Source organism: Anoplopoma fimbria, chromosome 11, assembly GCF_027596085.1.
Source record: "Anoplopoma fimbria isolate UVic2021 breed Golden Eagle Sablefish chromosome 11, Afim_UVic_2022, whole genome shotgun sequence".
Lineage (NCBI taxonomy): Eukaryota > Metazoa > Chordata > Actinopteri > Perciformes > Anoplopomatidae > Anoplopoma > Anoplopoma fimbria.
In genome coordinates this window covers 5,306,472-5,330,498 of record NC_072459.1, presented here as the reverse complement: position 1 = coordinate 5,330,498, position 24,027 = coordinate 5,306,472, and the positions used below count along the sequence as shown (strand labels likewise).

The following is a 24,027-nucleotide window of genomic DNA, read 5'->3' as shown; positions in this document are numbered from 1 at the left end:
TCCTCCACCCATAGCTTCTGTTGCTGTCATGCACAGGAAGTTGCTCTTCTGCTTTTGCGGTTTCTGTTTGTGCTACATAGTGTGTCACACTCCCCTCTCCTTCCTCTCACAGCAGCCCTATGTACTCACTCATCAGAGGAGTTCTCGGTCAACAAGTGCAGAAAATAGCGGGTGGCACTAAGGTGGGGCTTTTCTTAGAGCCCAGCAGGCCCTAACAAGGCTTGTAACCTTATTTTCAAAGGTACTTGTAGACAGAGTAGTAGATAGGTTGATGCAAGGATAGAAAATGAGGACGAGCAACCTTATTTCACCCACCCTGTACTCAGGACCAAGGTGGATTCAGTAGACTAGGGGATTGATGTTCGTCTCCCTGAAAACCCCAAAACTTGGTTTGATTTAAGGTCTGCTTGTCCTTGTCAACCAGAGTGATCCCTTTGTGTCACTCTGTTGTGGAATACACAGATTTCTCAGGAGTAAGGGTTTTTTGTTAAGCTTTCCTCCTGGATTACTTGTGGAGATTAGTGATGGGGAATGCGGCTGCGGGGGGCTTGGAGCAGGAACCTTCTGAGGGCCGAGAGGCCAGAAACTCAGTCGGAGGAGCTTCTGGAATGAGTGACCCCGCTCCGACCCTACAGAAGAAGCAGCCGGCTCCCCCTAAACTACCCATGCCCCCAGAGGAGGAGCTGAATGAGCGCTTCAACGTGGTGCTGGTGAGTAGCTGCACATGAGACAAGAGGGCACGAACCCTTACTGTTCATGAAAACAAAGATTATGCCCTCTGTATATTACCTATGCCAGCTATGGTTTTGTAGTAGAGGCTTACTGTAAAAATCTGGGAGAATTATGAAGGTATATACGATTCAGAGGCACAGAAAAAGTTATTATAGGTAGCAGGTGTTTTGAACTCTGAACCTCTGGATTTGTGATTTATGCTGCCAGAAACCAATTGAACTAAACATAGACTGCCTTTTCCCATTTGTTGTCTCTCAATCTTTTAGAATATATCTGGTGTGTGCAGAGAGCCAAACTTTGCATAATATCTCCTTTAAATGTGATTTTGCAAAGATGTGATTTTGCCCAATCATATTCGCACAAAGGTCATCAACAACTACGAGTTGTGATAGCACAGTGAATTTATTGTTATCCACAAGTTACCAGATTCAACAAAGAACTTCTTTCCTTCACTGTTAGATTTTAAAATGTCAGGCTAGAAGCAGGATGATTAGTGCATGCGGAGGTGGCTGGCCCCAAGGGGAAGTTGAGCAACATATTTACATGAGCGAGACCATAAGACCGGAAAGCAACTGTTCCTCCACTCTTTCAACAGTCTTACAACCAGTTGAAAAACATACAGCCTCACAATGAATACTTTAAGCACTTGAGACACCATTCAGAGTAACACATCCAACCCTAATGTTTAGTGTAGGAGATGCTGACACACGTAAATCTCTGATTATTTCTGTTAAAAATGTGATTTATAAAAAAGGTTAAAAATGAGATTTCTATCTTTTTTCTCCCGGTTTCATCGTGTTACTGAGCATAAAAAGTTAACAAACAAGATATAAACTGAAACTCTGTAACCTGCAGCTGCTCAATTAACATCAATGAGAAGCTTCACTTTGAGATTTACACCTAAATGGGCTTCATATGATTAAAACTTTACTCCCTGCTCACTAGTGAATTTATATAAAATCCATCACATCTTTAAAATGACTATGATGTTCCACATAAGTGTGACATCATGGGTTAATGTTGAGCCACATCTTTTGTCTGCTGGATGAACAGCATGACGTCTGCAGATGTATAAAGGGCAAACAGATGCTGGAAGGTTAATGAGCTACAGATATTTATTTAAAGAGGGAAAAAAAACATATTTCTCTGAAACAGGTGCCTAATTTAAGGCAGTTAAGTCAAGACTTACATCAGCAGTAAGGAGTTTTTTTTCTGTGTTAATCTGTTATTATAAAATACTTAATTAAAACATTTTTTTTTAAAAGAGTACAGAAATTAAAAAGTATATTAGATATCCACTTTATGCATTTGTTGTAACTAAAACGATTAAATGGGTAATGGGTTTTGCAGGTTTATATTTTTATTCTGTGGTAACGCCTGAACAATTAGCAATCATTAATGCCAGCATCCATCCAAATGTTCACCTGAAATTCTTTAACTAAAATACAAAAAACTGAAAATGTTAAAAGTTAATGCATTTTTAAAACCCTATCATGGAAACCCACATTATTGACAACTGTTTAAATTTATAGATTAACACTTTCTTAGTGTTAAAATTCACAATGACAATAGAAATTGCATGATACGAGAAGACGTGCACATGTGCCGAGCCATTTCATGCCTACAACGCCCTCACAGGCGTTTCATGAAAGCATGACCTCACTTCCTCTTTAGGCAAAATATGTTAAATGTAAATTTCAGAGACGTTGTACCTTCCTTTATAATTGCATTAGCAACTCTATCAGGAAATGAGAAGTGCATAACTTGCTTGTTACTTTTTGTATTTTTTACCTAAGTGTTGCACCACAAAACCCACAATGTGACCCCTCCCTTCACCCCACAGAGGATGAAACTCGGCTGCAGCAACCCAACCGCCCTTTTTCTGTTTTTGCATCTCTTTTTTTAAGGTGTGATAAAGAAACAATAGACCACTGCCTGAATACATACAAGCAATAGACCCCACACAAACTCCCTTTTTAGGTTATTAAAACTTAATTTGGGTTGATCAAATCATTCAGGTTTTAAGCCTTTTGAGTGGGAGGAATAACCTTTATATGAGGAGTCGGTTCGCTTTAGGTTGAGGGTGCAAAGTGAAACTGCACTTTTTGGGCAATATGTCAACACCTAAGTTTTGACTCAACCTGCAGCAGAAATATGTTGATGTGTGGAGGTGGGGGGTTCTTGTTCTGTGTAAAATTCTCCATGCAGTTACGTGAATTATGGTAATATTATGTGAAGTACAGGAAAGGTTTGTGATAATATAAAAGTAAATCTTGTTAGAGAGTCTACATAATTGCCACTAAATATATATAAATATATTTCTATATATTAAAGCTTCGATCATATAAATAAATAAGAAAGAAACCAACATGTAAATAATAATAAAATAAAATAAAATTTGTGAAGTCAGTTTTCTAGTTTTTTACATGTGCTTGTTTCATCATCTCTGTCTTTACTAGAGGAGGGTACAATTCAACATATCATCATCACGCACGAAAAAGGCTCTAAGATTAGCCTAGTCATTCCTTTCTAATGGCCAAAAGTATTACTTTTCTGACATAACTGGTACCTACTGACAACCGTAAACACATACGTGTAAACACTGAGTCATCTGTGCTTCCGGCAGGCAGTTAACATCCTTCAGAAACAGAGTCTGTGGTTTGGTTGATTGATTTTGTCGAATAAGCAGGAAAGACTTAATAATTGTGTCCCGAATGTCACTTCAAGAGTGACGATGAATTTGAGACCAGAAAGTGTGAAAAATGAGAACTTGTGGTTTATTTTTAAAGTCATATTTTCTCTCTCTCTTTCAGAGCTACATGAACTTGCCTCCGGACAAACTGAAGCTGTTGAGTCAATATGACAATGACAAGAAGTGGGAATTAGTCTGTGATCAGGTAAGACCTTTTTTTGTTTACTGATAACAATCTGGTATCACAATTAACCCTCAACATCTGAGTCGTCAAAGTGAGCAGGATTCTGGCACCTTGGTCTTCACTACGACACAGTTGACGCACAGTACATAAATAAACAGAGTTGATATGTGGTGAGTGCAGCGTGAAAACCTTGCAGCACAGTTTCTGTGGTGGCAACTGATGGCGTCGGCATGGAAACAGAGAGCGGTTTGTGTCTGTTGTGTTAAATAGCACAGGCCATAATAGCTTCAGACGCTGTGCGTTGCTGAAAGTGTCTCCTGTCCAGTCTTTTTTAGGGTTGCTGATAAAATCACTGGGTCAAAAGCTTGTTTCCATGTGAATCCTTCTTCCCCCAGGAGCGTTTCCAGGTGAAGAGCCCCCCGTCCACGTACCTGGCCAAGATCAAGAGCTTCTACCAGGATCAGGGAGGGGTGTCCCGCAGGGTCAGTGCAAAGCATTTTATATTTAACACGTTTTTATTATTCTATCTGCGCAGCGATGTCTTTATTCTCACTTCTTCTGCTCCTACTTTAGCTGAAGAAAAGGATTCAAGATGCCACCCAGGTCCTTAAAGATTTGGAGATATCGCTTCGCACCAATCACATCGGGTAACGAATAAAGTTGTGTTTACATACACCGTTTACCGTCTTATTCCCTCAAACTGTCAATCCGTGGAATAGTTTGTGAAACCCATTGGCAGAACTGTGTTTGGGTTGCCAATGTGCTCATGAGAGAGCATTTTCATTCCTGTGGATATTGTGAAAGAAAACGTGGACCCTTTCGTAAAAACTCTGCTCTATAGCGCTACTAGTGGCCAAGAACTACGCAGGGTACCTTTAAGGTAGAAAGAAAATAAACTGTGTGTTCCAGTACCCATACTGCTATTCTATTTATTGTGCAAGAAAAATATTTAATATGTCAGAATACTTAGTTTGTCAAATGCCGTGTACCAAAATACATCCGGTCTCATTCTGCAAACCTGCACGCTCTTCTGACAATTTTGACCTACACTTCTTTGTGCAGCGGATATAGGAGCGTTGCAAACAGTATGCATTCAACTGGGATATACTAAATATTTTTCCTGCATACTAAATAGACCGTTTGTATGGGTACTGGAACGCACAGTAAGTTTCCAAATATTGGTGTCATTATTATGATAAATGGTCAGTTCATAAAATCAGTAATGGCAGTCAAACAACAATTGTATTGAGCAAGATTGCGGTTTATTGGTTATGAATTCAACATTTCCTCTGTGAGAGCAAGATTGTGTTATTTCTTCTTTTCTAAATTTACATACTCTTGCTTTAAATCCAATCTGAGCCCAGACTCTAAAATGACAAAACAATTCTATCTATCTATCTATCTTTCTCTTTTTTGCAGATGGGCTCAAGAGTTTCTCAACGAGCAGAACAAAGGTTTGGATATTCTGGTGGAATACCTGTCTCATGCTCAAAGTGACGTCTCGTGAGTAATCGCCGGTTTCGAAACAAATCACTCAGGAACTAATGATGCTCTCACAATGAATCTATTTCATCACCATGTGTACTTCATGTGAACTCTTCTTTAGGTTTGATTTGGAGAGTGTTGAAAATGGTGGCACCCTGTCAGAAAGAAAACCAGCAGAGAGGTCGATGGAGGACTTGACCAAAAGCTCCACCGGCTCCCCGTCACACGGGATGACCAGAGCTGCTCGAGCTCTGACTGTAAGGTAAGAAGCTCCAGACATGAGCGATAACAAGAAACTGAGTTCATCAAACACAGAGATGTCTGCAGATTATATGATTATATATATATTTACAGTGTATCGTGCACCCAGCATCACTAATTCCTGATAAAGAGGAACTTTCAGCTTGCATATCGAGTCATGCAAGGCAGAAGTGGTGTGATGGTCGCTTATAGTAAAAAGCCACAGTGGTCATTTTCTTAGAGGTGCAGAACTGTGTCATCTTCGTTTCTTTTTGCAAGTCACCTGTTCTGCAAATTTAAGTCCCAATTACAGAGAACATTAACAGCCCTGATTGATCCACCAACAGCAGAATATGGTTCATCTTGTTCTACTCTGCTACCAGTAGAACACACATACCAAAAAACTGACAATATAAATTCAATATATCCACCATGTAATATTAATAATCTGTGAAATCCACTGTGAAATATTAACAATCATTCTGTCTGTTTATATACTATTTTAGTTATTGATGTTTTTTAACGTTTTTTAAATTATTTATTTACTTGTTTTGATCTTGTTTTTTAATTATGTCTCTTATTTGTTTGATGCACTATCCACTCTTCTGCTGTAATCCTGCAAATGATCTTATCTTATCTTTGTAAAACATGAATTGTCTTTTATAACCTAACTCAATATGCCTTATTCATTTTATTGTATAGCATTCTGTTTTTGCTGTCCTTCTTATTCCATTTCATGCAAACCTTATTGCCAGACAGCTGTTCCTCTTAATAATACCTCAATCTCTCACAGTCATTCATTCATATCCTTTGCTCATTTGTGGAGTATTTTGCTTTTTCTATTTTCCTTTCCACCTGGTGCAACACTTCAGCTGTCAGACCGACCACAGTGGATGCCCAAAAAAAAAACCAATGCTGGAAGTCTTGTTATAATTGGCCAACTGTGCCGTTCTGGGCCTCAACTTCAAACCGTTAGCACACACGGTAGCTTCTCCTCTCTCTTCAGGGATGTATTCATGTGTCTATACACTTGTTATCCCTTCTACAGAATAAGCTCCACTCTGGGGAACAAGATGTATAAGAAGTCCCATTCATCCAACCAGAGAGACGATGTGCATGTGTGCATTATGTGCCTGCGAGCCATCATGAACTACCAGGTAGAGCTTCAGCATACTCTGCTTCTTATAGTGCAAAAACAGTCACTTATCTCATATTCTGTCATAAAAAACATGCTTTAAAATGAACATCGTGTCACATTTAGGGGGATATATTAGCAGAAATGGAATATAATATTAATTATTGTGTTCTCTTTAATGTATATTCAACAGAAAACAAGAATTGTGGGGTTTTCATTACTTTAGATTGATTTGTTTCTACATACAAAGCTGGCCGCAATTTTTCTACAGTAGCCCACAAGGGACAAACTAAACTGTCTCTACATAGGCCCATTCATGTTTTCAGGCTTTCCCTTCAGCCATCGTAGTTCTCTGATACAATTGGCACAATGGAGAAGTTTCAGTTGGTTGCAATATACAGCCTCATCACTAGATGTCTACAAATTTGAAGAAAGATAATTTTTTTGCCAGTGCGCTGACAAAAATCTATTTCTTTCCCCAACTGCTGTTTTATTTTGCTTTTTGGAATTGAAACACACTTTTTGATCAAAATATCTTTTTAATTTAAAGTTTTATGAAAAGCTTACAATGTAGTTTTCCTCAAACCAAACACAAACACTTTACCTTCACCAGCTCTCTTGGGGGGAAACAACTGTTTATGCTTTTTTCTTCTGCTTTCAGTCCGGCTTCAACCTGGTGATGACTCACCCGCGCTGTGTGAACGAGATCACCCTCAGTCTCAACAGCAGGAATCCCAGGTGAGTGCACTTGTGTGTGAATCAAAGTATATGTGTGTGTATCCGTCGGTTTTTATCCAAATCTAACATTTCCAATGCTGTAACAGGACCAAAGCCCTCGTGTTGGAGTTGCTGGCTGCCGTGTGTCTTGTCAGAGGCGGACATGACATCATCCTGTCTGCTTTTGACAACTTCAAAGAGGTGAAATAACTTTTTTAACATTATCTATTTTACTAGATTGCGATTTGACTTTGACAGTTGCTCATTCAGACACACAATTGTTCCAGACTTCCTCTGCTTCCTCAACTTGATTACTCATCTTGTGACTGACAATCCACCCCTCACATGCACTCTGGTCATGCATCTGTGTGTAGGTTCAAGAAAGGCGCGAGGCTAAGAAAAACACCCTGTTTGTGTAGCTGAGATCAGAGATTGCATGTGACAGATTTAACAAATTTTGCTTCGATGCCCACCTTATGCCCCCATGTGGACAACAATTAAAATACATCTTCAGATAAAATCCCTTTTTGTTTCTCAGGTGAGCAAAGAGAAGAACCGCTTTGAGAAGTTGATGGAGTACTTCATCAATGATGACAGCAACATTGACTTCATGGTAAGTCCACAAATGAACTACCAACACGCTGGCTGACTGTGTAACAAATATTTAGACTTTTTAAATTGTTAATTGTCGTTTCGTCTGTTTTTCCAGGTGGCTTGCATGCAGTTCATAAACATTGTGGTGCATTCAGTGGAGAACATGAACTTCCGCGTTCATCTACAGTTTGAGTTCACTAACCACAGGTTGGACAAGTATCTTGGGGTGAGTTTGCATAAAAATCTCAGAGGTCAATGTAGACGGTGTGTGACGCATTTAGCAGCTAAGAGGCCGGATGTTTTGCTCAGGACCAAAAACAACAACAGAGTGAAAAGACAGTAAAACACGACTTCAAATTCACGAATTCTAAGGTTGCTCTTAAACTCTTGGATGCATGAATAAGCAACTTGTTTCTGCTGCTCGCAAAACAGCAAATCAGTTATTGCAGTCATAAATATATGAATTATCTTTCTATTTTAATTCATGCATGTAATCTAATGAGTTTAAAGTAACTTGTTGTGTCTAGTTGTTCAATTCTAAGCCCTTTCTCCTCCATTTAATAGGATGTTGCTACTGCATAATCGTCCACTTTCCCTTTACCTTTTGCTGATGACAACCTGTTTTATATCACATATAACTTTCCGTACTTTTATACTTGTATAGGCAAAATGTTGATTGACAGAAAATTTCGAAATTATTCTAGCGGAGCCATCTATTTCAAAACATAAAAATATATTATGAAACGTTTTATAAATTAGATTATTTTGATAATCAAATTACCGTTGGATTACCTACTTGCTTATCGTATGTTCATTATTACTTAAAATATACCAACAGATCATCATTTTTTAAATCTATATTATGCCATTATTGTGTGTGTTTGTGTGTCAGCGTCTGAAGCAAACAGAGAGCGAGAAGCTTCAGGTCCAGATCCAGGCCTACCTGGACAATGTGCTGGATGTGGGAGCCCTGCTGGAGGACGCTGAGAACAGAGGAGGAGTGATGGAGCATGTGGATGAGCTGCACGATCACAACGTGGAGGTCGGCCATGAATGAAAGACAAATAGAAATCTCTGTTTTTTGGTGTTATGATTCGACGCTTTGACAATATTGTCCTTGGATTGAATTCAAATCAATGTTGTCTGTGTTGCAGCTGAGCACCCGGCTTCAGGAGATTGAGAGTCAGACCACAGAGAGAATGTCTGAACTTGAGACTCAGCTCATGCAGGCCACCAAGGAGACCGAGCTGCTCAAAGTAAGCGCTGCTCCGTGACATTTACAGTGTTTAATAAGATTAATCTGCGAGGAGAGGTGTGCTCACTCTCACAGTGATCAGTCATAATGAGGTCAAAAGAGTGGCGGTTCACTTTATTTTAATAATCTTAATATTAAAGTAAAAATCTAATCATCATCAATATGAAATGAGAAAGATGAGAGCATTTGCACTCTTCAAATAAATCTAAATGACCTTGCATGTTCGCCCCGATAGCGGCTGTGACTCTGAGGATGTCCAGACGGAAATATTTCAACAATTATTTGACAGGTTGCCGTGATTTCTTATACAGACATCCATAGTTCTAAGAGGATGAATCTAAATGAGTTTGGTGACCCCGTGACTTTTCCTCTAGCATCACCATGAGGTTGACATCTTTGGTTTAGAGTGAATTAATCGTAATAATGAATTCTAATTGTAATGCTGATTCTCAAACTTTTCGTCAAGAACCACCAAAAGGTCAATATTTCATCTTGTCAAAAACTTCGGTTTATGACCAAATTCCTGCAAAACTAATGGTTTTCCCTTTGTGCTTTGTGTTAATCTGCAAATGTCAGCATGTAGTGGCCTTTTTGTCATAAAAAAGTTTTTTTTCAAAAAAAACAAACTTACATCAAAAGGTGACTGATGCACCATTTCAGTCTGATCCATTTGTAGGTTGAAGTAAATCTCCAGTTCAAAATCAAACATACATTGATTCGTCATGCTGCCTCTCTGTTGCTCTAGTAAAAAGAAAAAAACCTTTCTCTTCCTGGTGCATCACCTGACTTGACCCATCTTCTACCTTTATCATTTCACCTGCTCGGTCTCCTGCTGAGTGCCCCTAGTGTCAAATACCATAAATACAAAAATAACAAATAATAAAAATAATCAAATTTATGAAATACACAGAATGTTAACACACTCCACATAACCTACTAAACATTAGCATGTTAGCATTGTTGTTGTGAGCATGTTGACGTTTAAAGTGTGACGATACATTGTGTGTTTAATGCTCTGTGTTTTTTATATCCGTGTTTGTGTCTGATAGGAAAGTCTGCGAGAGTCCTGTTCCCAGGTTGGTGTCTTGCAGCAGAGGGAACGTGAGCGGGAGCTGGACTGGGAGAGGGAGAAGGACAGGGAGCGTCTGAGCACCTCCACCCCTCAGACGGCTTCAGAGCTGGAGCAGAAGGTCCAGGAGCTGCAGGACAAGGGGCTGATCCGACTGGGACGCACCGCCTCCGGAGGTCTGGACATCCAGGTGGTGCCCGTCACGGTGGTGGAATACGTCCAAACCTCCGCCTCCGCCTCCGAGCCCAGTGCTCCGTCCTCCGTCCCTGATTCTGCTTCCCCACCTGCCAGCCTTCCTGGCTCTGTCCCTCCTCCACCTCCCCCTCCTCCTCCTGGTGGCCCAGGTGGAGTTTCCGCTCCTCCTCCTCCTCCTCCTCCTCCTCCGGGTGGCCCAGGTGGAGTTTCCGCTCCTCCTCCTCCTCCGCCTCCCCCTCCACCGCCGCCTCCTCTAGGTGGTTTCGGTTCTGTGCCCCCACCTCCTCCTCCGCCTCCCCCGGAGGAGGTCCACCACCGCCCCCTCCCCCACCTGGTTCTGGACCCCCTCCCCGCCCGGTGCTGGACCGCCTCCCCCTCCTGGAGCACCAAACGCTCAACCTGGTAATGAGGTTTACATAAGAAAAGTACCAAAAGCTGAGCTGGTAGAAAGATGGAGCAGTGAAGATCTTACTTGTTTGATTGTTCCTCTTCTTTCTTTGTTCTTTAGCCGTTAAGAGCAAGAAGCCAATTCAGACGAAGTACAGGATGCCACTGTTGAACTGGCAGGCCTTAAAACCAAACCAAGTGGCCGGCACCGTCTTCAAAGACCTGGATGACGAGAAGGTCTTAGAGGTAAGAAGATGCAGCCATTTTTTTTACTTCCCCTGTACACTTTATAAGAAAACTACAGTGATAATACTTCTTATCCAAACCTTCTCTTCTCCGTCTCTCATTCAGGAGTTAAACATGGATATGTTTGAGGAACACTTTAAGACCAGGGCCCAGGGAAATCCAGCCGACATCACCACTATGAAAAAGAAGGTGGTGCAGAAGGCCCCCAGCAAGACGACCTTGATTGATGCCAACAAGGCGAAGAATCTGGCCATCTCTTTACGCAAGGGGGGGATGAACCCGTCCGCCATCTGCACGGCCATAGAGATGTATGTGCTTCTTGGAAAATCTGCTGCATTGTTGACATTCTTCAGAAATCCTCCGTTCTCGCTCTCATGAACTGACTGGTGGGACTTTCACTGCTATTTTTCTACAGGTATGACCAGAAGTCTTTGTCCGTTGACCTCCTGGAAATACTGGTGCCCTTCATACCATCAGATTATGAGATGAAGCTGCTGGTTAACTATGAGAAGGATGGCCGCCCGCTGGACGATCTGACTGACGAGGATCAGTTCGTGTTACGCTTTGGGAAGATTCCTCGTCTGCAGCAGAGAATAAACACTTTCACTTTCATGGGCAACTTCCCGGATACGGTCAAACGCCTGCAGCCGGTCAGTTTGTCAAATGCATTGTAACTTGAGATTCAAGCTCTTTAACAGACGCACTGATTTTGTTTTCGCTTCATCCACAGCAACTGAACTCCATCATTGCGGCGTCCATGTCCATCAAGTCATCAGACAAACTGAAAAAGTTCTTAGAGGTAAGAAAAAGAGAGTAAGATATTCAGATTTAGCTTCAAAATGTTGTGATTTTTTTGCACAACTCATCTCATGTGTTTCCCCTCAGATTGTTCTTGCTTTTGGCAACTACATGAACAGCAGTAAGAAGGGTGCAGCGTACGGATTTCGGCTGCAGAGTCTGGATCTGGTAAGCATTTGTTTTTACATTTACTCTTTCACTTTTAAAGCAAGACTATGTTGCTTTCCACAGAGTCCCACATTTATCTTTTAAATGATCTGTTATATATTTATAACATAATATATTATTTATTTATTTTTTATTTATTTATATAAATATAAATATAATTATATATTTTTATTTATTTAAACACTTATATGTCTCAACATTTTAATTTATTTATTTAATAATATATATATTTTTTGTCATTTTTAGTATAAAGAATATTCCAATTTTTAGTCATCTGTTGACATTTTTTAATTATACTTAAAATGTAAGTGCAAAATGCATGCTTTCTTCCTACCACTTCTATTTATTTTATCTGTAAAAGGAAGGTTTTTATTTTTATCTATTTTTTTAAATGTAGAGCACTTTGAGCTACAAAGTTTGCTTGAAATATATATAAAAACAAATATATAAAAATACAAATAAAGGTTATAATTATTAGTATTATTACATCTGAAATGTGAAAAAACACACATTCTCAATTTAGTAGATGCTTTCAATCATAACAGTATTACTTGGTCTGGTATGACCAGTAGCCAAATGGTAGCTAATGTTAGCTAACTTTAGATAAATGTATCACTATCCCATAATTGTCCTAGTGGGCAGTGACTGATATTAAGCAAAAGCAAAAAACTGTAATAATCTAATCAACTTTGTCAAATTTTCAGCTGTTGGAGACGAAGTCAACGGATCGCACACAGACGCTTCTTCACTTCATCACCAGTATCATCCAGGAAAAATACCCCGACTTGGCCAACTTCCACACTGATCTGCACTTTGTAGACAAGGCAGCGATCGGTACATTCACACAAAACAGTCAAGCAGTTATGTATCTTGTGATTTAAAATGGGAGCTTTACTAAACTTGTTTCTGTCTCTTTACCAGTATCACTGGACAGCATCCTTCAGGACATCCGCTCTTTAGAACGAGGAATGGAAACGGCCAAAAAGGAGTTCCTGCAGGACGACAGCACGGTGCTGAAGGAATTCATCAAAGCCAACAGTGAGCAGCTGGAAACTTTGATCAAAGACAGCAAGACGGCACAGGTAAACCAGTAATTCATATCAATTTAAACAAAACGTACACCTTATTACATACTTTTAAACATGTATTATCTCTGACTCCCTCTAGGAGGCATATGGCTCTGTGGTGGAGTATTTCGGCGAGAACCCCAAAACCACGCAGCCCTCCATGTTTTTCCCGACGTTTGGACGCTTGATAAGGGCCTATAAGGTGAGGATGTGTGGGAGGTTTCTGATATTCATCCATTACAATCGTTGCTATTGCATGTTAATTGTCTTTTTCCTTGATTGAACACAGACGGCACAGCAACAGATTGAGAAGAAAAAGAAAATGGAGAGTGAGAGCAGTGAGGAAAAAGTGTCTTCATCCCCAAACAAGGCCGGGGCACAAAAGGTAAGATATTAAAGGTCCAGTCTTCAAAGATGTATTAACTTTCTTTGTTTAAAGGTGGTCTGTGTAACATGTAGCATCCTGCAGCAAAGACATAGGGGGCAGCATTTCACCTCTACTTCTGGGTCCATACTATCTAAATTTACAGACATCTGTTATTTATTTAAAAAAAGCCAACTACAAGCTAACAGCAGGGCAAAATACGCAAAATTCAACCAAACTGTTGAAACTCTGAGAGACGTTCAAAGTAACACTGCTGTGTTATATTCTTCACATGTGGCATCGGCCTATAGTTTACATTAGACATCTGTGTGTTTGTTCCACTAAACAGAGGATGTGCGGTCTGTGAATATTTTGATTGTGTGTTTATTGGATTTAATCCAAAGTGGCAGAAAAGAGAAAACGACTCGCACTTTCATCTTGTCAATTCGCGGCCAAGAGATAGGGGTCAGCACTTGGCATCACCAACAGACGGACAGACAGTCAGCGGCCACAGCGACTCTTTTTCAGCAAAAAGGAAGAGGCGAGGGTGCGAGTTGTTTTCTCGTTTCTGCCATTTTGGATTGAATCCTACAAATAAACTATAAAAACGCACACAGACTATGTACGTATGTAGTTTTGAAAAGCAGACTCTAGAGAGACTCACTGTCGGGTCTTGAGGAACAAGCTGTTTTACAAGAGATGACGGGCGCGACCTAGCTCATATTTGGCATAATGTGAAAAGTGTTACTTCTTCACAATCTTCTGATTATGTGTTGATGTGAGATATGCAGTACTTCATGCAACATAAACCCTCAACTAAAACAAATCTGTGAATTAAACACTCAAATTCTAAATCTACTTTGATTTCAAATACTTTCCTTTTCATTAGGGGCCTATGATGCCGAAGATGGACCTGATAGCAGAGCTGAAGAAGAGGCAGGTGAAACCTCAGGTACGCGAGGGGAAGGACGGCGCTCTGGAGGACATCATCACAGGTACGGTCACTCGACGCCTCCTGGAGGAGTCACATGGTGATATTTTAGTTTGATGTTTACGTGCTGTTAAAAAGCTCACGTCTTTGTTTCTCTGCCTCAGATTTGAGGACCACACCATTCAGGAGGACAGATGGTCGACGGCCAGCACAGCGCCAGGACACTTGAGTCACTTCTGTTCCACCACTTCTTACAAATGTAACTGGAGAGACACTCATGCATACGGACAGAAGAACATGCTTTAAAATGTGCTGTATATACAGTATATCAAAAATTCATAATTTGCCTTATAACAGTGTGTATTTTTGCCAACATTTAAGTGTGAATTTTTTCTGTAAATAGAATTTGAAGTTGGAACTATTTGTTATTTTTAATGCTGCAGCCAATTTGATAACAAATCTTGCTAAAACAATGTATCTTGTGGCGCCTAATGGCTTTGGATGCTTTGAATTTGTACTGTCGTGTCCTTTTGAGTAATTAAAACAAAATCATGACTTTATTTCTAAATCGACGTTAGACGTGTTTGTATGAGAGCTTTGCTGCAACATCCACAGTTTGTATCTGCAATTTCTTTTGCTAAAAAAAAACCCCAAAAAAACGTTCACTCACTGACGACATAAACGGGTCATTATAAATCAAGATCAGACGCCGCCACTGTACAAGAGAGCTGCACTTTATTGGACACACAATCACAGCAAATTATGTACAAAAGAAGGCAGGTTTCAACTGCCTACTGTCTTCTCACGGGAAAAACACACACATTTCTCACAGAATATCATGGCATCCACACTGATAAATTAGTATCTCCAGTATCAGTAGGCTTTTTAAATTTATATATCATTATATTATAGATCTATTTTCTGTAGTATTTTTGTTCTTATATCACACTACTCTACAAATGAGCACACCATCGCTGGTGACGTCTCTGGTTGGGGGTGCGTTCAAGCTTTCTGAATCCTTCGAGACATCCAACTCCCTCGTCATCACATAACATCACAGTAAGACTGAACATGCCTGTGTCACAGATACCAAAATAATATCTCGTTCTTCATTGTTTGTAAAAACCCCGAACATAGAACCTTTTCTCTTTTCCTCTTTCTTTCTCATTTCTTTTGAGAAAACATGTATACGACTTTTTTTTTTTTTTTCTCGACTGCACCGTGCGATTGCTTGAGACTATACATGCATTGTTTTTGTATATACCTTTGTACCCATCAGTCATAGTTTATTAATAAAACATCTTCTTTTTGGACATGACAATTTGTTGAACTCGCTAGGAATGACTCGGCCTATTTACAAGTCAATTTTTGTTTTTCTACTTTTGATGCCAAGACTTTTGAACATCCACACATTCATGTAAAAACCTCATATACATACTATAGAATGTAGGTTCGTTATTTAAAAAATAAAAACAGCAAAGGAAGAGATAAAACTTTTTAATTCACACAACTTGTGGTTCCCTCATTGATCCATCTTGGTGGTTTTAACAACTTCTGTGGTTTAGCTTAGCGGCTACTTAAAGCAACTCAGTGCAACAAAATGTTCTTCCACCTGTTAAAACGATGAATAAGAGTCGATTTTCTCTGAATATTTTTTTGCGCTGAGCATCCACATTCACAATGCTACCGCTCCTGTTCACATGCAAACATATGTCACAGGAGGAGGAAAATTAAAGCCATGTAACTTACTTCTGTCAAAGCAGCAAGGCTCCCTGTGAAGCCTTTGGGCCCTTAAACTCTTCTTTCACAGTAGTTACCACAAAATCTGTCCCCAACTCACAAATACCAGCTGAATCACAAATACAGGATGGGGTGGAACCCAAAAAAACAGACCACAGGTACAGAAAACAAACCCCCCTAAATCAAAAAAGATAGTAGCAAAATAAGCCCCTAAGCACAGGCACTGGTCCAGCCCCTTACACCTCAATAGTGACCCTTCACATAAGGAGGCAAAGGTGCAGACGAGCTGGACAAGCTTTTTCAGGGACAAGTTTTTAAAAAAAAACTAAATCAAACTTACATAAAATCTAACTCCGTGTTCGTAAAGAAAACCCTAGAATTTTTAAAAATGAACTTCAGCGTATATTACAGAGGCTAACTGTTATCTATACAGATATTTTTAAACAAATATAAAAATGTTCTGCGTATGAATAAATAATCTCAGTGTGAAATGTAATATCTCTCTCCATGAATTAAAAAAGAAACAAATCTGTACAAAATGGTCACTAATATATAAAAACTGAAGAGATGAAGACATTTTACAGTATATAATTTAATCTAGGCCTATATATATATCACACTTTTCTTCACAATTATAATATCATACACAAACATCTCACTTAGATATATTTATATATGTATATTTGTTCTATTTCGTTTCAAGTTTGCATGAGTTTTTTCTGATTGCCAGAGGCGTCCAGTGTGCGGAGTGCCCTCCAACGCCTCCAGCCATGTTGAAATCACAGCCCGCTAACACTTGTCTTGGAAAAAAAAAAATCATTCCAGAGAGCACGGTCACGCAATTCTGGGAGGTTTCATCTCACACTTTACTGGGGGAAAAGAAGCCAAGCGTGAATACTTCCTCCCCCAAACGCTCACCAGACGCAAATGCAGCAATTTTTATTTTTTTTATGGATTTGAGTGTGAAACAGCATGAGTAAGTGAATTCCTTTCATTTGACTTCATTCAATATGAACCTCCGGGGCTTGAACCTGCCTGGCGGAGCCTCAGAGCACCCAGGGTGAGGCTTAAAACCCGCTGCAGTGAGCTCGCAGTTTTTGCACATTGTTCGAGCTCGGGGAGTGTTTAGTCAAACGACACACACACACACACACACCGACTGCGTTTCAAGTATGTGAAAAAATGGGGAAAAAGCCAATTTGTTTAGCCTCTTCTTTGGGTAAAATCGTTCTTCTGTCGCTGCTGCTGATCTAATACTGTAACACATAGATCGACTCGGGATTTCTGAACAAAGTCTTTGAGGCACTGGGAAAAAACATGGTTACAGGTCCTTGAAGACAAACAGGCAGGAGTTTCACAAAGGCAAAGAGCAATGCGTGGGCAAGAATTGAAGAACTGTTCATATCGAGGCGTATCAAACTTTGTCCTAGGATAACCCCGATGTTTTTAGTTTTTTTATCTCACACCAAAGACAAAGCAAAGTGAGAAGGGCAGGGAGAGAACAGCCGCTTACCAGCTCTCAGACTGTCAGACCCTTCCTTCTCATCTCTTTGGCTCTTTTTCTTTTTTAATATCACAAGCACTCTGGATGGAGACGGGGCGAGTCAAAGCCGGCCTTATTAAAGGAGCCTTCAAACACATGTCCCCCCCAAACTAATCCGCTCTCCTCAAGCCGCCTCTTCTTTGACACAATCCCCTCTTGCACATGTTTTAATCTCAATGCCACAAAGAATCGATTTCACACAGTCATTCCAAGGGAGAAAAAAAACGAAAAATCACTTTGTCGACGACTGTCCGTTCAACCTCATCACCTCCCCAGTGGGCGCCCTTAAGGCAATAACACAGGACACGGAGCTTCAAAACGGTTCCTTGTGCCGGGTTCACACTTAGGGAATCACTGACGGGCCTTTGAGGTGCCTAAAATAGTGACATCTCCCGTCATTGATGCTCACCAAAGGCCTCACATTCATTAATGATCCAACATGCAGGTAATAAAACCAAATGAGAACAGTAAATATTGGGAATCTAACGTACAGTGGGTGTCTTCCCTCAGGGATCATTTGTAGCTTTGTGCTCGTCATATTTAAGCAGATTCACAAGGTCAAGTTTAGAGGAAAGGGTCAAGTGCTTGAGAGGAAACTGTGCTTACTTTTTATATTTCTAAATTCTCATCTCGGGCCCTTTCTTCAAGCTGTATCTGAATATTGTGCTGATTGACTTTCTTCCTCCTTTAATCGATGCAAGAGGAATTAAACAGTGCCATAGATGTTGAAGTGCCATCAGCTCACTGCAGTGAAAGATTTACAATAAAACCTGCGAATTGCTAAATACTTTGGAAGCCGTTTCCCGTCAGAACAACCTTCAAGTTCTAAAGAAACAAGTGCCTCAAAAGAAACCACTAGATCCGTCGCTCTGTGGATCAGTGGCTGATGTGTGCTCTATTTCTACCAGTGGTGCAACAGGTGTGACTATAAAAAAAAAGAAAAGAAAATCACACAATATTTGCTGAAACAAAAAAACTTGTTGAGTCTGTGCTTCTGCAAACATCTTGGCTTTACAAGTGCAGAATGTGTGACAGATTGTGTGTGTTTTTCATCACTGTGTGTGTGTGTGTGTGTGTGTGTGTGTGTGTGTGTGTGTGTGTGTGTGTGTGTGTGTGTGTGTGTGTGTGTGTGTGTGTGTGTGTGTGTGTGTGCTCGAGTCTTTGGGAAGGTTTGTGATGTCAGGTGCTAAAAACGCCAGAGCAACCTGTTAGACGCTACTGCGGAAACATCCTGATTGTCATAATTAACTAGTTAATACACATATACAGATAATTCAACACGTCTGTACAATTCACCTTCACTTGTTCTTCCCTCCTGTTTGTGTATCTGAAACTCCTGGTTCTATTACAAATAGAAATGTGCTGTTATAACACGGCTCCTTACAATGTGTGCTTTTGTGAAAACACTGTCACTTTTAAGTTGAACGTGTCCTATAAGTGTGAACACGTCCTTTAAGGATTTCCTTCTGTAGGGGTGCATATAAATGTTCAGACAGCGTGACGTGAAATCAAAGTCAGACAGTGGAATGTACACAAACAAAGGTCAAAGGTCGGGCAGTGAGGACAATCATGTAAACTCTTTACACAGCGTGTACAAACAGAGGGGAAAATATAGCACCAGTTCAGAGTGTAAAACACAGGTGATGCCAGAAAAAGCCACAAATGCCCTTCTTTTTTTTTTTTTTTTTTTTTTTTTTAACACAAAACAGTTTGAAACCACAATCATCACCTTGATCTACTTTTGATTTTTTTAGTTTTTTCACCTGGCACATTCTGCCAGGTGATGCAGGTAAGTGAGAGCAATGCTATCCTGAACACACACAACTACTGGACTCACTTGGTGATTATTGCAGCTCTATCTTCTATGATAAAAGTCACAGTCTAGAAATGATGTCTACTCCACTAAGAACCCCGCTGAGCGAGGGTCCGTATGAGACTGCTACCGCCGGGTAATCCATCCAGACCACATCAGCTTGCAGCAGGCGGCTGTTAGGAGGGGCGTTTGTGCACTCGCTATCTGGCAAACTGGCAGTACGACTGTGCGGGAGAACTGCAGAGGAACCAGATCAGAGTAGGAAACTTGTCCAAGAAGAAGATTGTGACAGAACTGTATTTCTTGCCATGGAAATAAATAAAGAAGAGAAAAAAGTCCTGAAAGAAAATAGGACCTCAAACAACGCTGGAATTTCCCATAATGTAGTTGTTTTCTCTTTATGGTTCATGATGTGATGGTGCTTGAATTCTCCCATGTTCTCCTCCTCCTCCTCCTCCTCCTCCTCCTCCTCCTCCTCCTCCTCCTCCTCCTCATCATCATCGAGAGTTGCCGGATGCGAGGTCCGTTTTCACAAGCTTGCTGCCTCCCTCCTTGCAGCTGTTGAGGCCGGAGCTACAACCGCTGGGTTTGGGAGCCGCAGGGGAGAGGGTGAGGGAACCCCAAGGGGCGGGGGAGGAGGGAGACAGGGAAGGAGTCGGGGTTGTGGGTGAAGAGGAAGAGGAGGGGGAGGAAGCAGTGGGAGTAGTGGGGGAGGACCAGCTTGTGGGCGGGGGCAAGGAGGAGGCCCGCTGCTCGCGTAGGAGGCGGCGCTGACGGAGGGTGGAGGAGAGGAGCAGGGCCTCGGCGCTCAGACCGGAGGCGGAGAGGCTCGCCAGCAGGGCCTTCGCTTGGCTGGGGGTGGGAGACAGGGAGGGCTTCGCTCCCTCCTGGGGGTACTTCCTCAAACCGGGGGCAAACGCTGCTGCAGGGGAGGAGGCGCGGCCTGAGAAAAGTCCCGTTCTGATACCAGAGAGGTACGGCTCAATGCTGCCACCGGCGCTGTTGCTCCCCAAGGCCTTCAGGTGGAGCGGGGACACAGAAGAGAGGAGGGGGGGGGGGGATGGAGGTATTTAGGGAAGATTATGAAAAATCAAAAATTGGCTGGGCACTGTCCCCCCTGCAGCACCTTCCCTCACCGTTACAGTCAAACATGCCCGTGCATGCATGCTTGCACACACACACACACGCGCACACACCCCTACAAACGTGTACAGGCTGGGGTTCAGTGGAGTAAACACCGGAGATGTGAAAGAAGCTGATAAAAGTAAAAAGGGTGTGGGGGGGCAGATGGACGTGTGAAGCTCTCTCAGGTGAACAGGAAGGAGAAGGACGCTAAAAAAGGCCGGACATGGACGGGTCGCTCACTGCTGCAGGGCCACAGGAGGAGGAGGGCGGGGCGTTGTGGAGGGGGAGGTTGCAGGGCATCACGGGTTCACACAGGGTAGGAACCGCAGGAACGAGTGTCGGAAGAACATGTAGTGATGGGGTAAGAGGGGGGGGAGGTGAGAACAGAACAAGAGACAAACACAGGAGATCGTTATTCAGGTTGATATCAGCATGTGTGGTGCGAGCCATGAGAGCGGCTGGCTTCTACGCATGGCGACCAAACCGCTGATGAACACACCTCTTTGTGACGATGTGCATCACACTGGTGTTTTATTTTGACACGTTTTAATGACTTTCTACTCATTAAAAAAAATGCAAAATATTCTGACGGACAGGCAGCATAACACACTCAGTCCCCTCATGTAATACTGGAATGAGACAGTAGATGGCACTGTTCCAACAGTATGAAACTAGAGGGTGACACGTTTGACATGTAACATGTATTTTGTCTCTCTTTCGCAGGTGGAGTAAATGCATCTGACGGAAACGGTTTTCTGTCAGAAGTATTTTACACTTTAGGGAAGTTTTATTTACGCTGTTCATTAGAAGCAACAGGAGAGTTTTTGCAGTGGCTCTAAAAGTTTCTAAAAAGACGTTTATTAAGGGATTATGGGGTTTAGCTCTGTATGAAAGCAGAGCAGGTGTGCTAGTCCAGACCTCTGTTGTAGTTCCAGAGCCTGTGCTGCCGGCCGTCCCCAGAGAATGGAGCTGTTCCTTCTGCTCGAGGAACTCCTCTCAACCCCGACCGACCGATTTATTTCTGGTCTGTGAGTGCAGCAGAGAAACCGCCCTTCATCTCTCACGCACACACCGGGCTTCCTGCCAAACGACGGCCTCCCAGGATTGGTCCCTCACAACCCCCCCGACCTCATGCCCGGCACATTTAACCAGCCTGTTTTACGGCCAGCAGTAATACGAGGTCAGATGGGAAATGGAAATCTGGGTTTTTTTGTGGCGTGAAAGTGATTCACATTGTCGTGCCCTCCTTGATCTTTGCCAAAGCGAACGGGGAGAAATTGTGGCTTTGAACTGTCTGTTCTTATCCAGCACATTGATTTGAAGGATCTTCATGCCTGGAATGCCGTAGTACATATCTGAGTAAAGCTTTAGTGAGCAAAGCAGCCTGAGCACTGCGACACCAGAGAGGCTCTGTTAATTTGAAGTCCCGCCTTAACACACACATATAACATCAGAGCATGAACGAACAAAAGACTTCAGCATTAAAGGGCTAGTTTGGGTGTTTTGAAGTGAGGTTATGCGAGGTACTTAACTTTAGTCAGTGTGTTATTTACAGTAGATGGCAATCGACATGCTCCCAGTGGCAGCAACACAACATATTTTAGCCACTTGTGTACGCTATATTTAGAATATTTCCATCACTTCACCCACCCATTATCTATGCTCTCTTCAAAGCTACAAGACTCCATTGACAAAAACAGTAATTTTACCTGGCAGAACACAAGGGTTGCAGGTGCACCGCTGCCTCGATCAGTTGGTTTGTTTGTGTAGTTATGAGACTTTGGTGTTAGTTTGGATTTACCAAATTTACACAATAACATTAACTAACTGACCGATTGAGGTAGCAGTAAACCAGCAACGTCTGTGTTCTGCAAGGAATCATTTCTGTTTCTGTCATTTGGGGATTTGTAGCTTTCAAGAGTTTGGGTAACGGCTGCCTGACAACAAGGCAATGAAGTTATCATACAATAATCATGAAATATATGTGAAATATATAATTCAAGATATACAGAAAACTCAACTTATTATCATGTGATGTTATTTCATCATTCATTTTTATAATTTCAGAATTGTATTGTATAATCAGTTTTTATTTCACAAGACATTTCATCTCAAGAAGTCATTTTTCAAAGATCCAGTTTTTCCAATTAAACCTTGCAGCGTACGATGAAACTGGTATGGATTTTTTTTGTAGGAAAGCCTTTCTTTTAGGAGGTTTAAATACATTCTGCTGTGGATGGAGGCAGCAGCAGAACATCGCTTTGCTCCAGTGATGGTTAGTCCTGTCGGTTTCTCCAAATTGGGGGCGTGACAACCGCCATACTGACTACGTACCTCATACATCCCCAATTCAAAACATCCAAACTATCCCTTTAATGCTCCTTTTTTATCTCTCCGATGATAAAGTAAACTAAGACCACATTATGTGAAGGTGTGTGACCAAGTGTCTCAAGGCTTAACCCCTGAAAAAGCATTGCTAAACACAGGAAATGGTGCCAGTGCATCTTGTTTTATCAGAATGCAGATGGTTCACAGTGATGTCTTAAAATGTTTAACTGTTCCTCCAGCTGGTTTTCATCTGAACTGGTGGGAAATGTCAATGTCATCGTGTTGATAATGCCACTGATGCTGAAGGTATTTATATATATATTTAGATCTATTAGCTGGGAATGAGGAGCACGAGTGAGTTCAAAAAGACCTAGAAATGTCAGAAATCATGTGACCAGAGGAAACAAAAGAGAAAACACCAATGGGAACAAAGACAGGTCAAACAATTTGGGGTCACATTGAGGGAATTTTGTCCATGAAAAGGTGTAAGATAAGAGACAGCATTACCTTCATCTGTGGGTAGAGCAGAGAGGTCACCCACGGTGGGCACGTCTGATTGTCAGAACAACAGATTCAGTCAAAAGTGAGGTCAGCGGGGGAGAGTTTGGGGGAGAAATGAGGGGGCTTACCTCAAATAGGGAGAGTTTCTAGGTTACAGCTCAATAACAAAGCGTAAATATATGGATCCTTGAAAGACAGGTTTTGGTGACTTGGCTGTTTTGACAAATTAAATTAATTCTGCAAAAATAATTGGCTAACTTCATAGTTGTGAAAAAGAATGAATCATGCTTATATATATATTTTTTTTTAGCTGTCTTAATTAGGATTTCTCTTCAAAAAGATCACGAGCACAATGCCAGTGACGGGTTAAAAAACACACCAGGTGAAGTGAACATAGAGTCATAAGAAGTTCCTAATTAGCTCTGTATGCTGTATGCAAATGAGGCAGCCGCCTTGATAATTTAAAGAGATGAGCTGCAGATAATCAGTGAGGTTTTTGCCGACATAGTCCATGCTCAGCTGTTTCATTATACTGAATTTTAAATGATTTAGTAGACAGTTATTTTCTATCTGTAAGCTAAATTATCAGGATCTGTGCTGTTTTTTTCTTGGTTTGACATTAAAGACAGGAGCGATTTCAAAAGCAAACAGCTTGTTGAAACTAAAAACACGACCCCAGATTACTCGGCTTCGCGCTTCATTAAGGTTTGAATAGGGT

At 41.3% G+C, this 24,027-nt stretch overlaps 1 protein-coding gene across 1 annotated transcript; it reads left to right on the top strand.

Annotated features, from left to right (window-relative positions):
- Nucleotides 1–120: 120 nt before the first annotated feature.
- On the top strand, nt 121–15,570 carry fmnl1a (formin-like 1a). The gene is given in 27 exon segments (XM_054607146.1): nt 121–710; nt 3,546–3,629; nt 4,004–4,090; nt 4,182–4,255; nt 5,028–5,111; nt 5,215–5,355; nt 6,382–6,490; nt 7,130–7,206; nt 7,293–7,386; nt 7,724–7,798; nt 7,895–8,005; nt 8,672–8,821; nt 8,934–9,035; nt 10,084–10,594; nt 10,597–10,652; nt 10,655–10,700; nt 10,807–10,931; nt 11,037–11,239; nt 11,347–11,581; nt 11,662–11,730; nt 11,817–11,897; nt 12,602–12,731; nt 12,819–12,979; nt 13,065–13,166; nt 13,254–13,349; nt 14,218–14,323; nt 14,424–15,570. Coding segments are annotated over 27 exon segments (3,360 nt in total). The 5' UTR covers nt 121–524; the 3' UTR covers nt 14,489–15,570.
- Nucleotides 15,571–24,027: the final 8,457 nt, after the last annotated feature.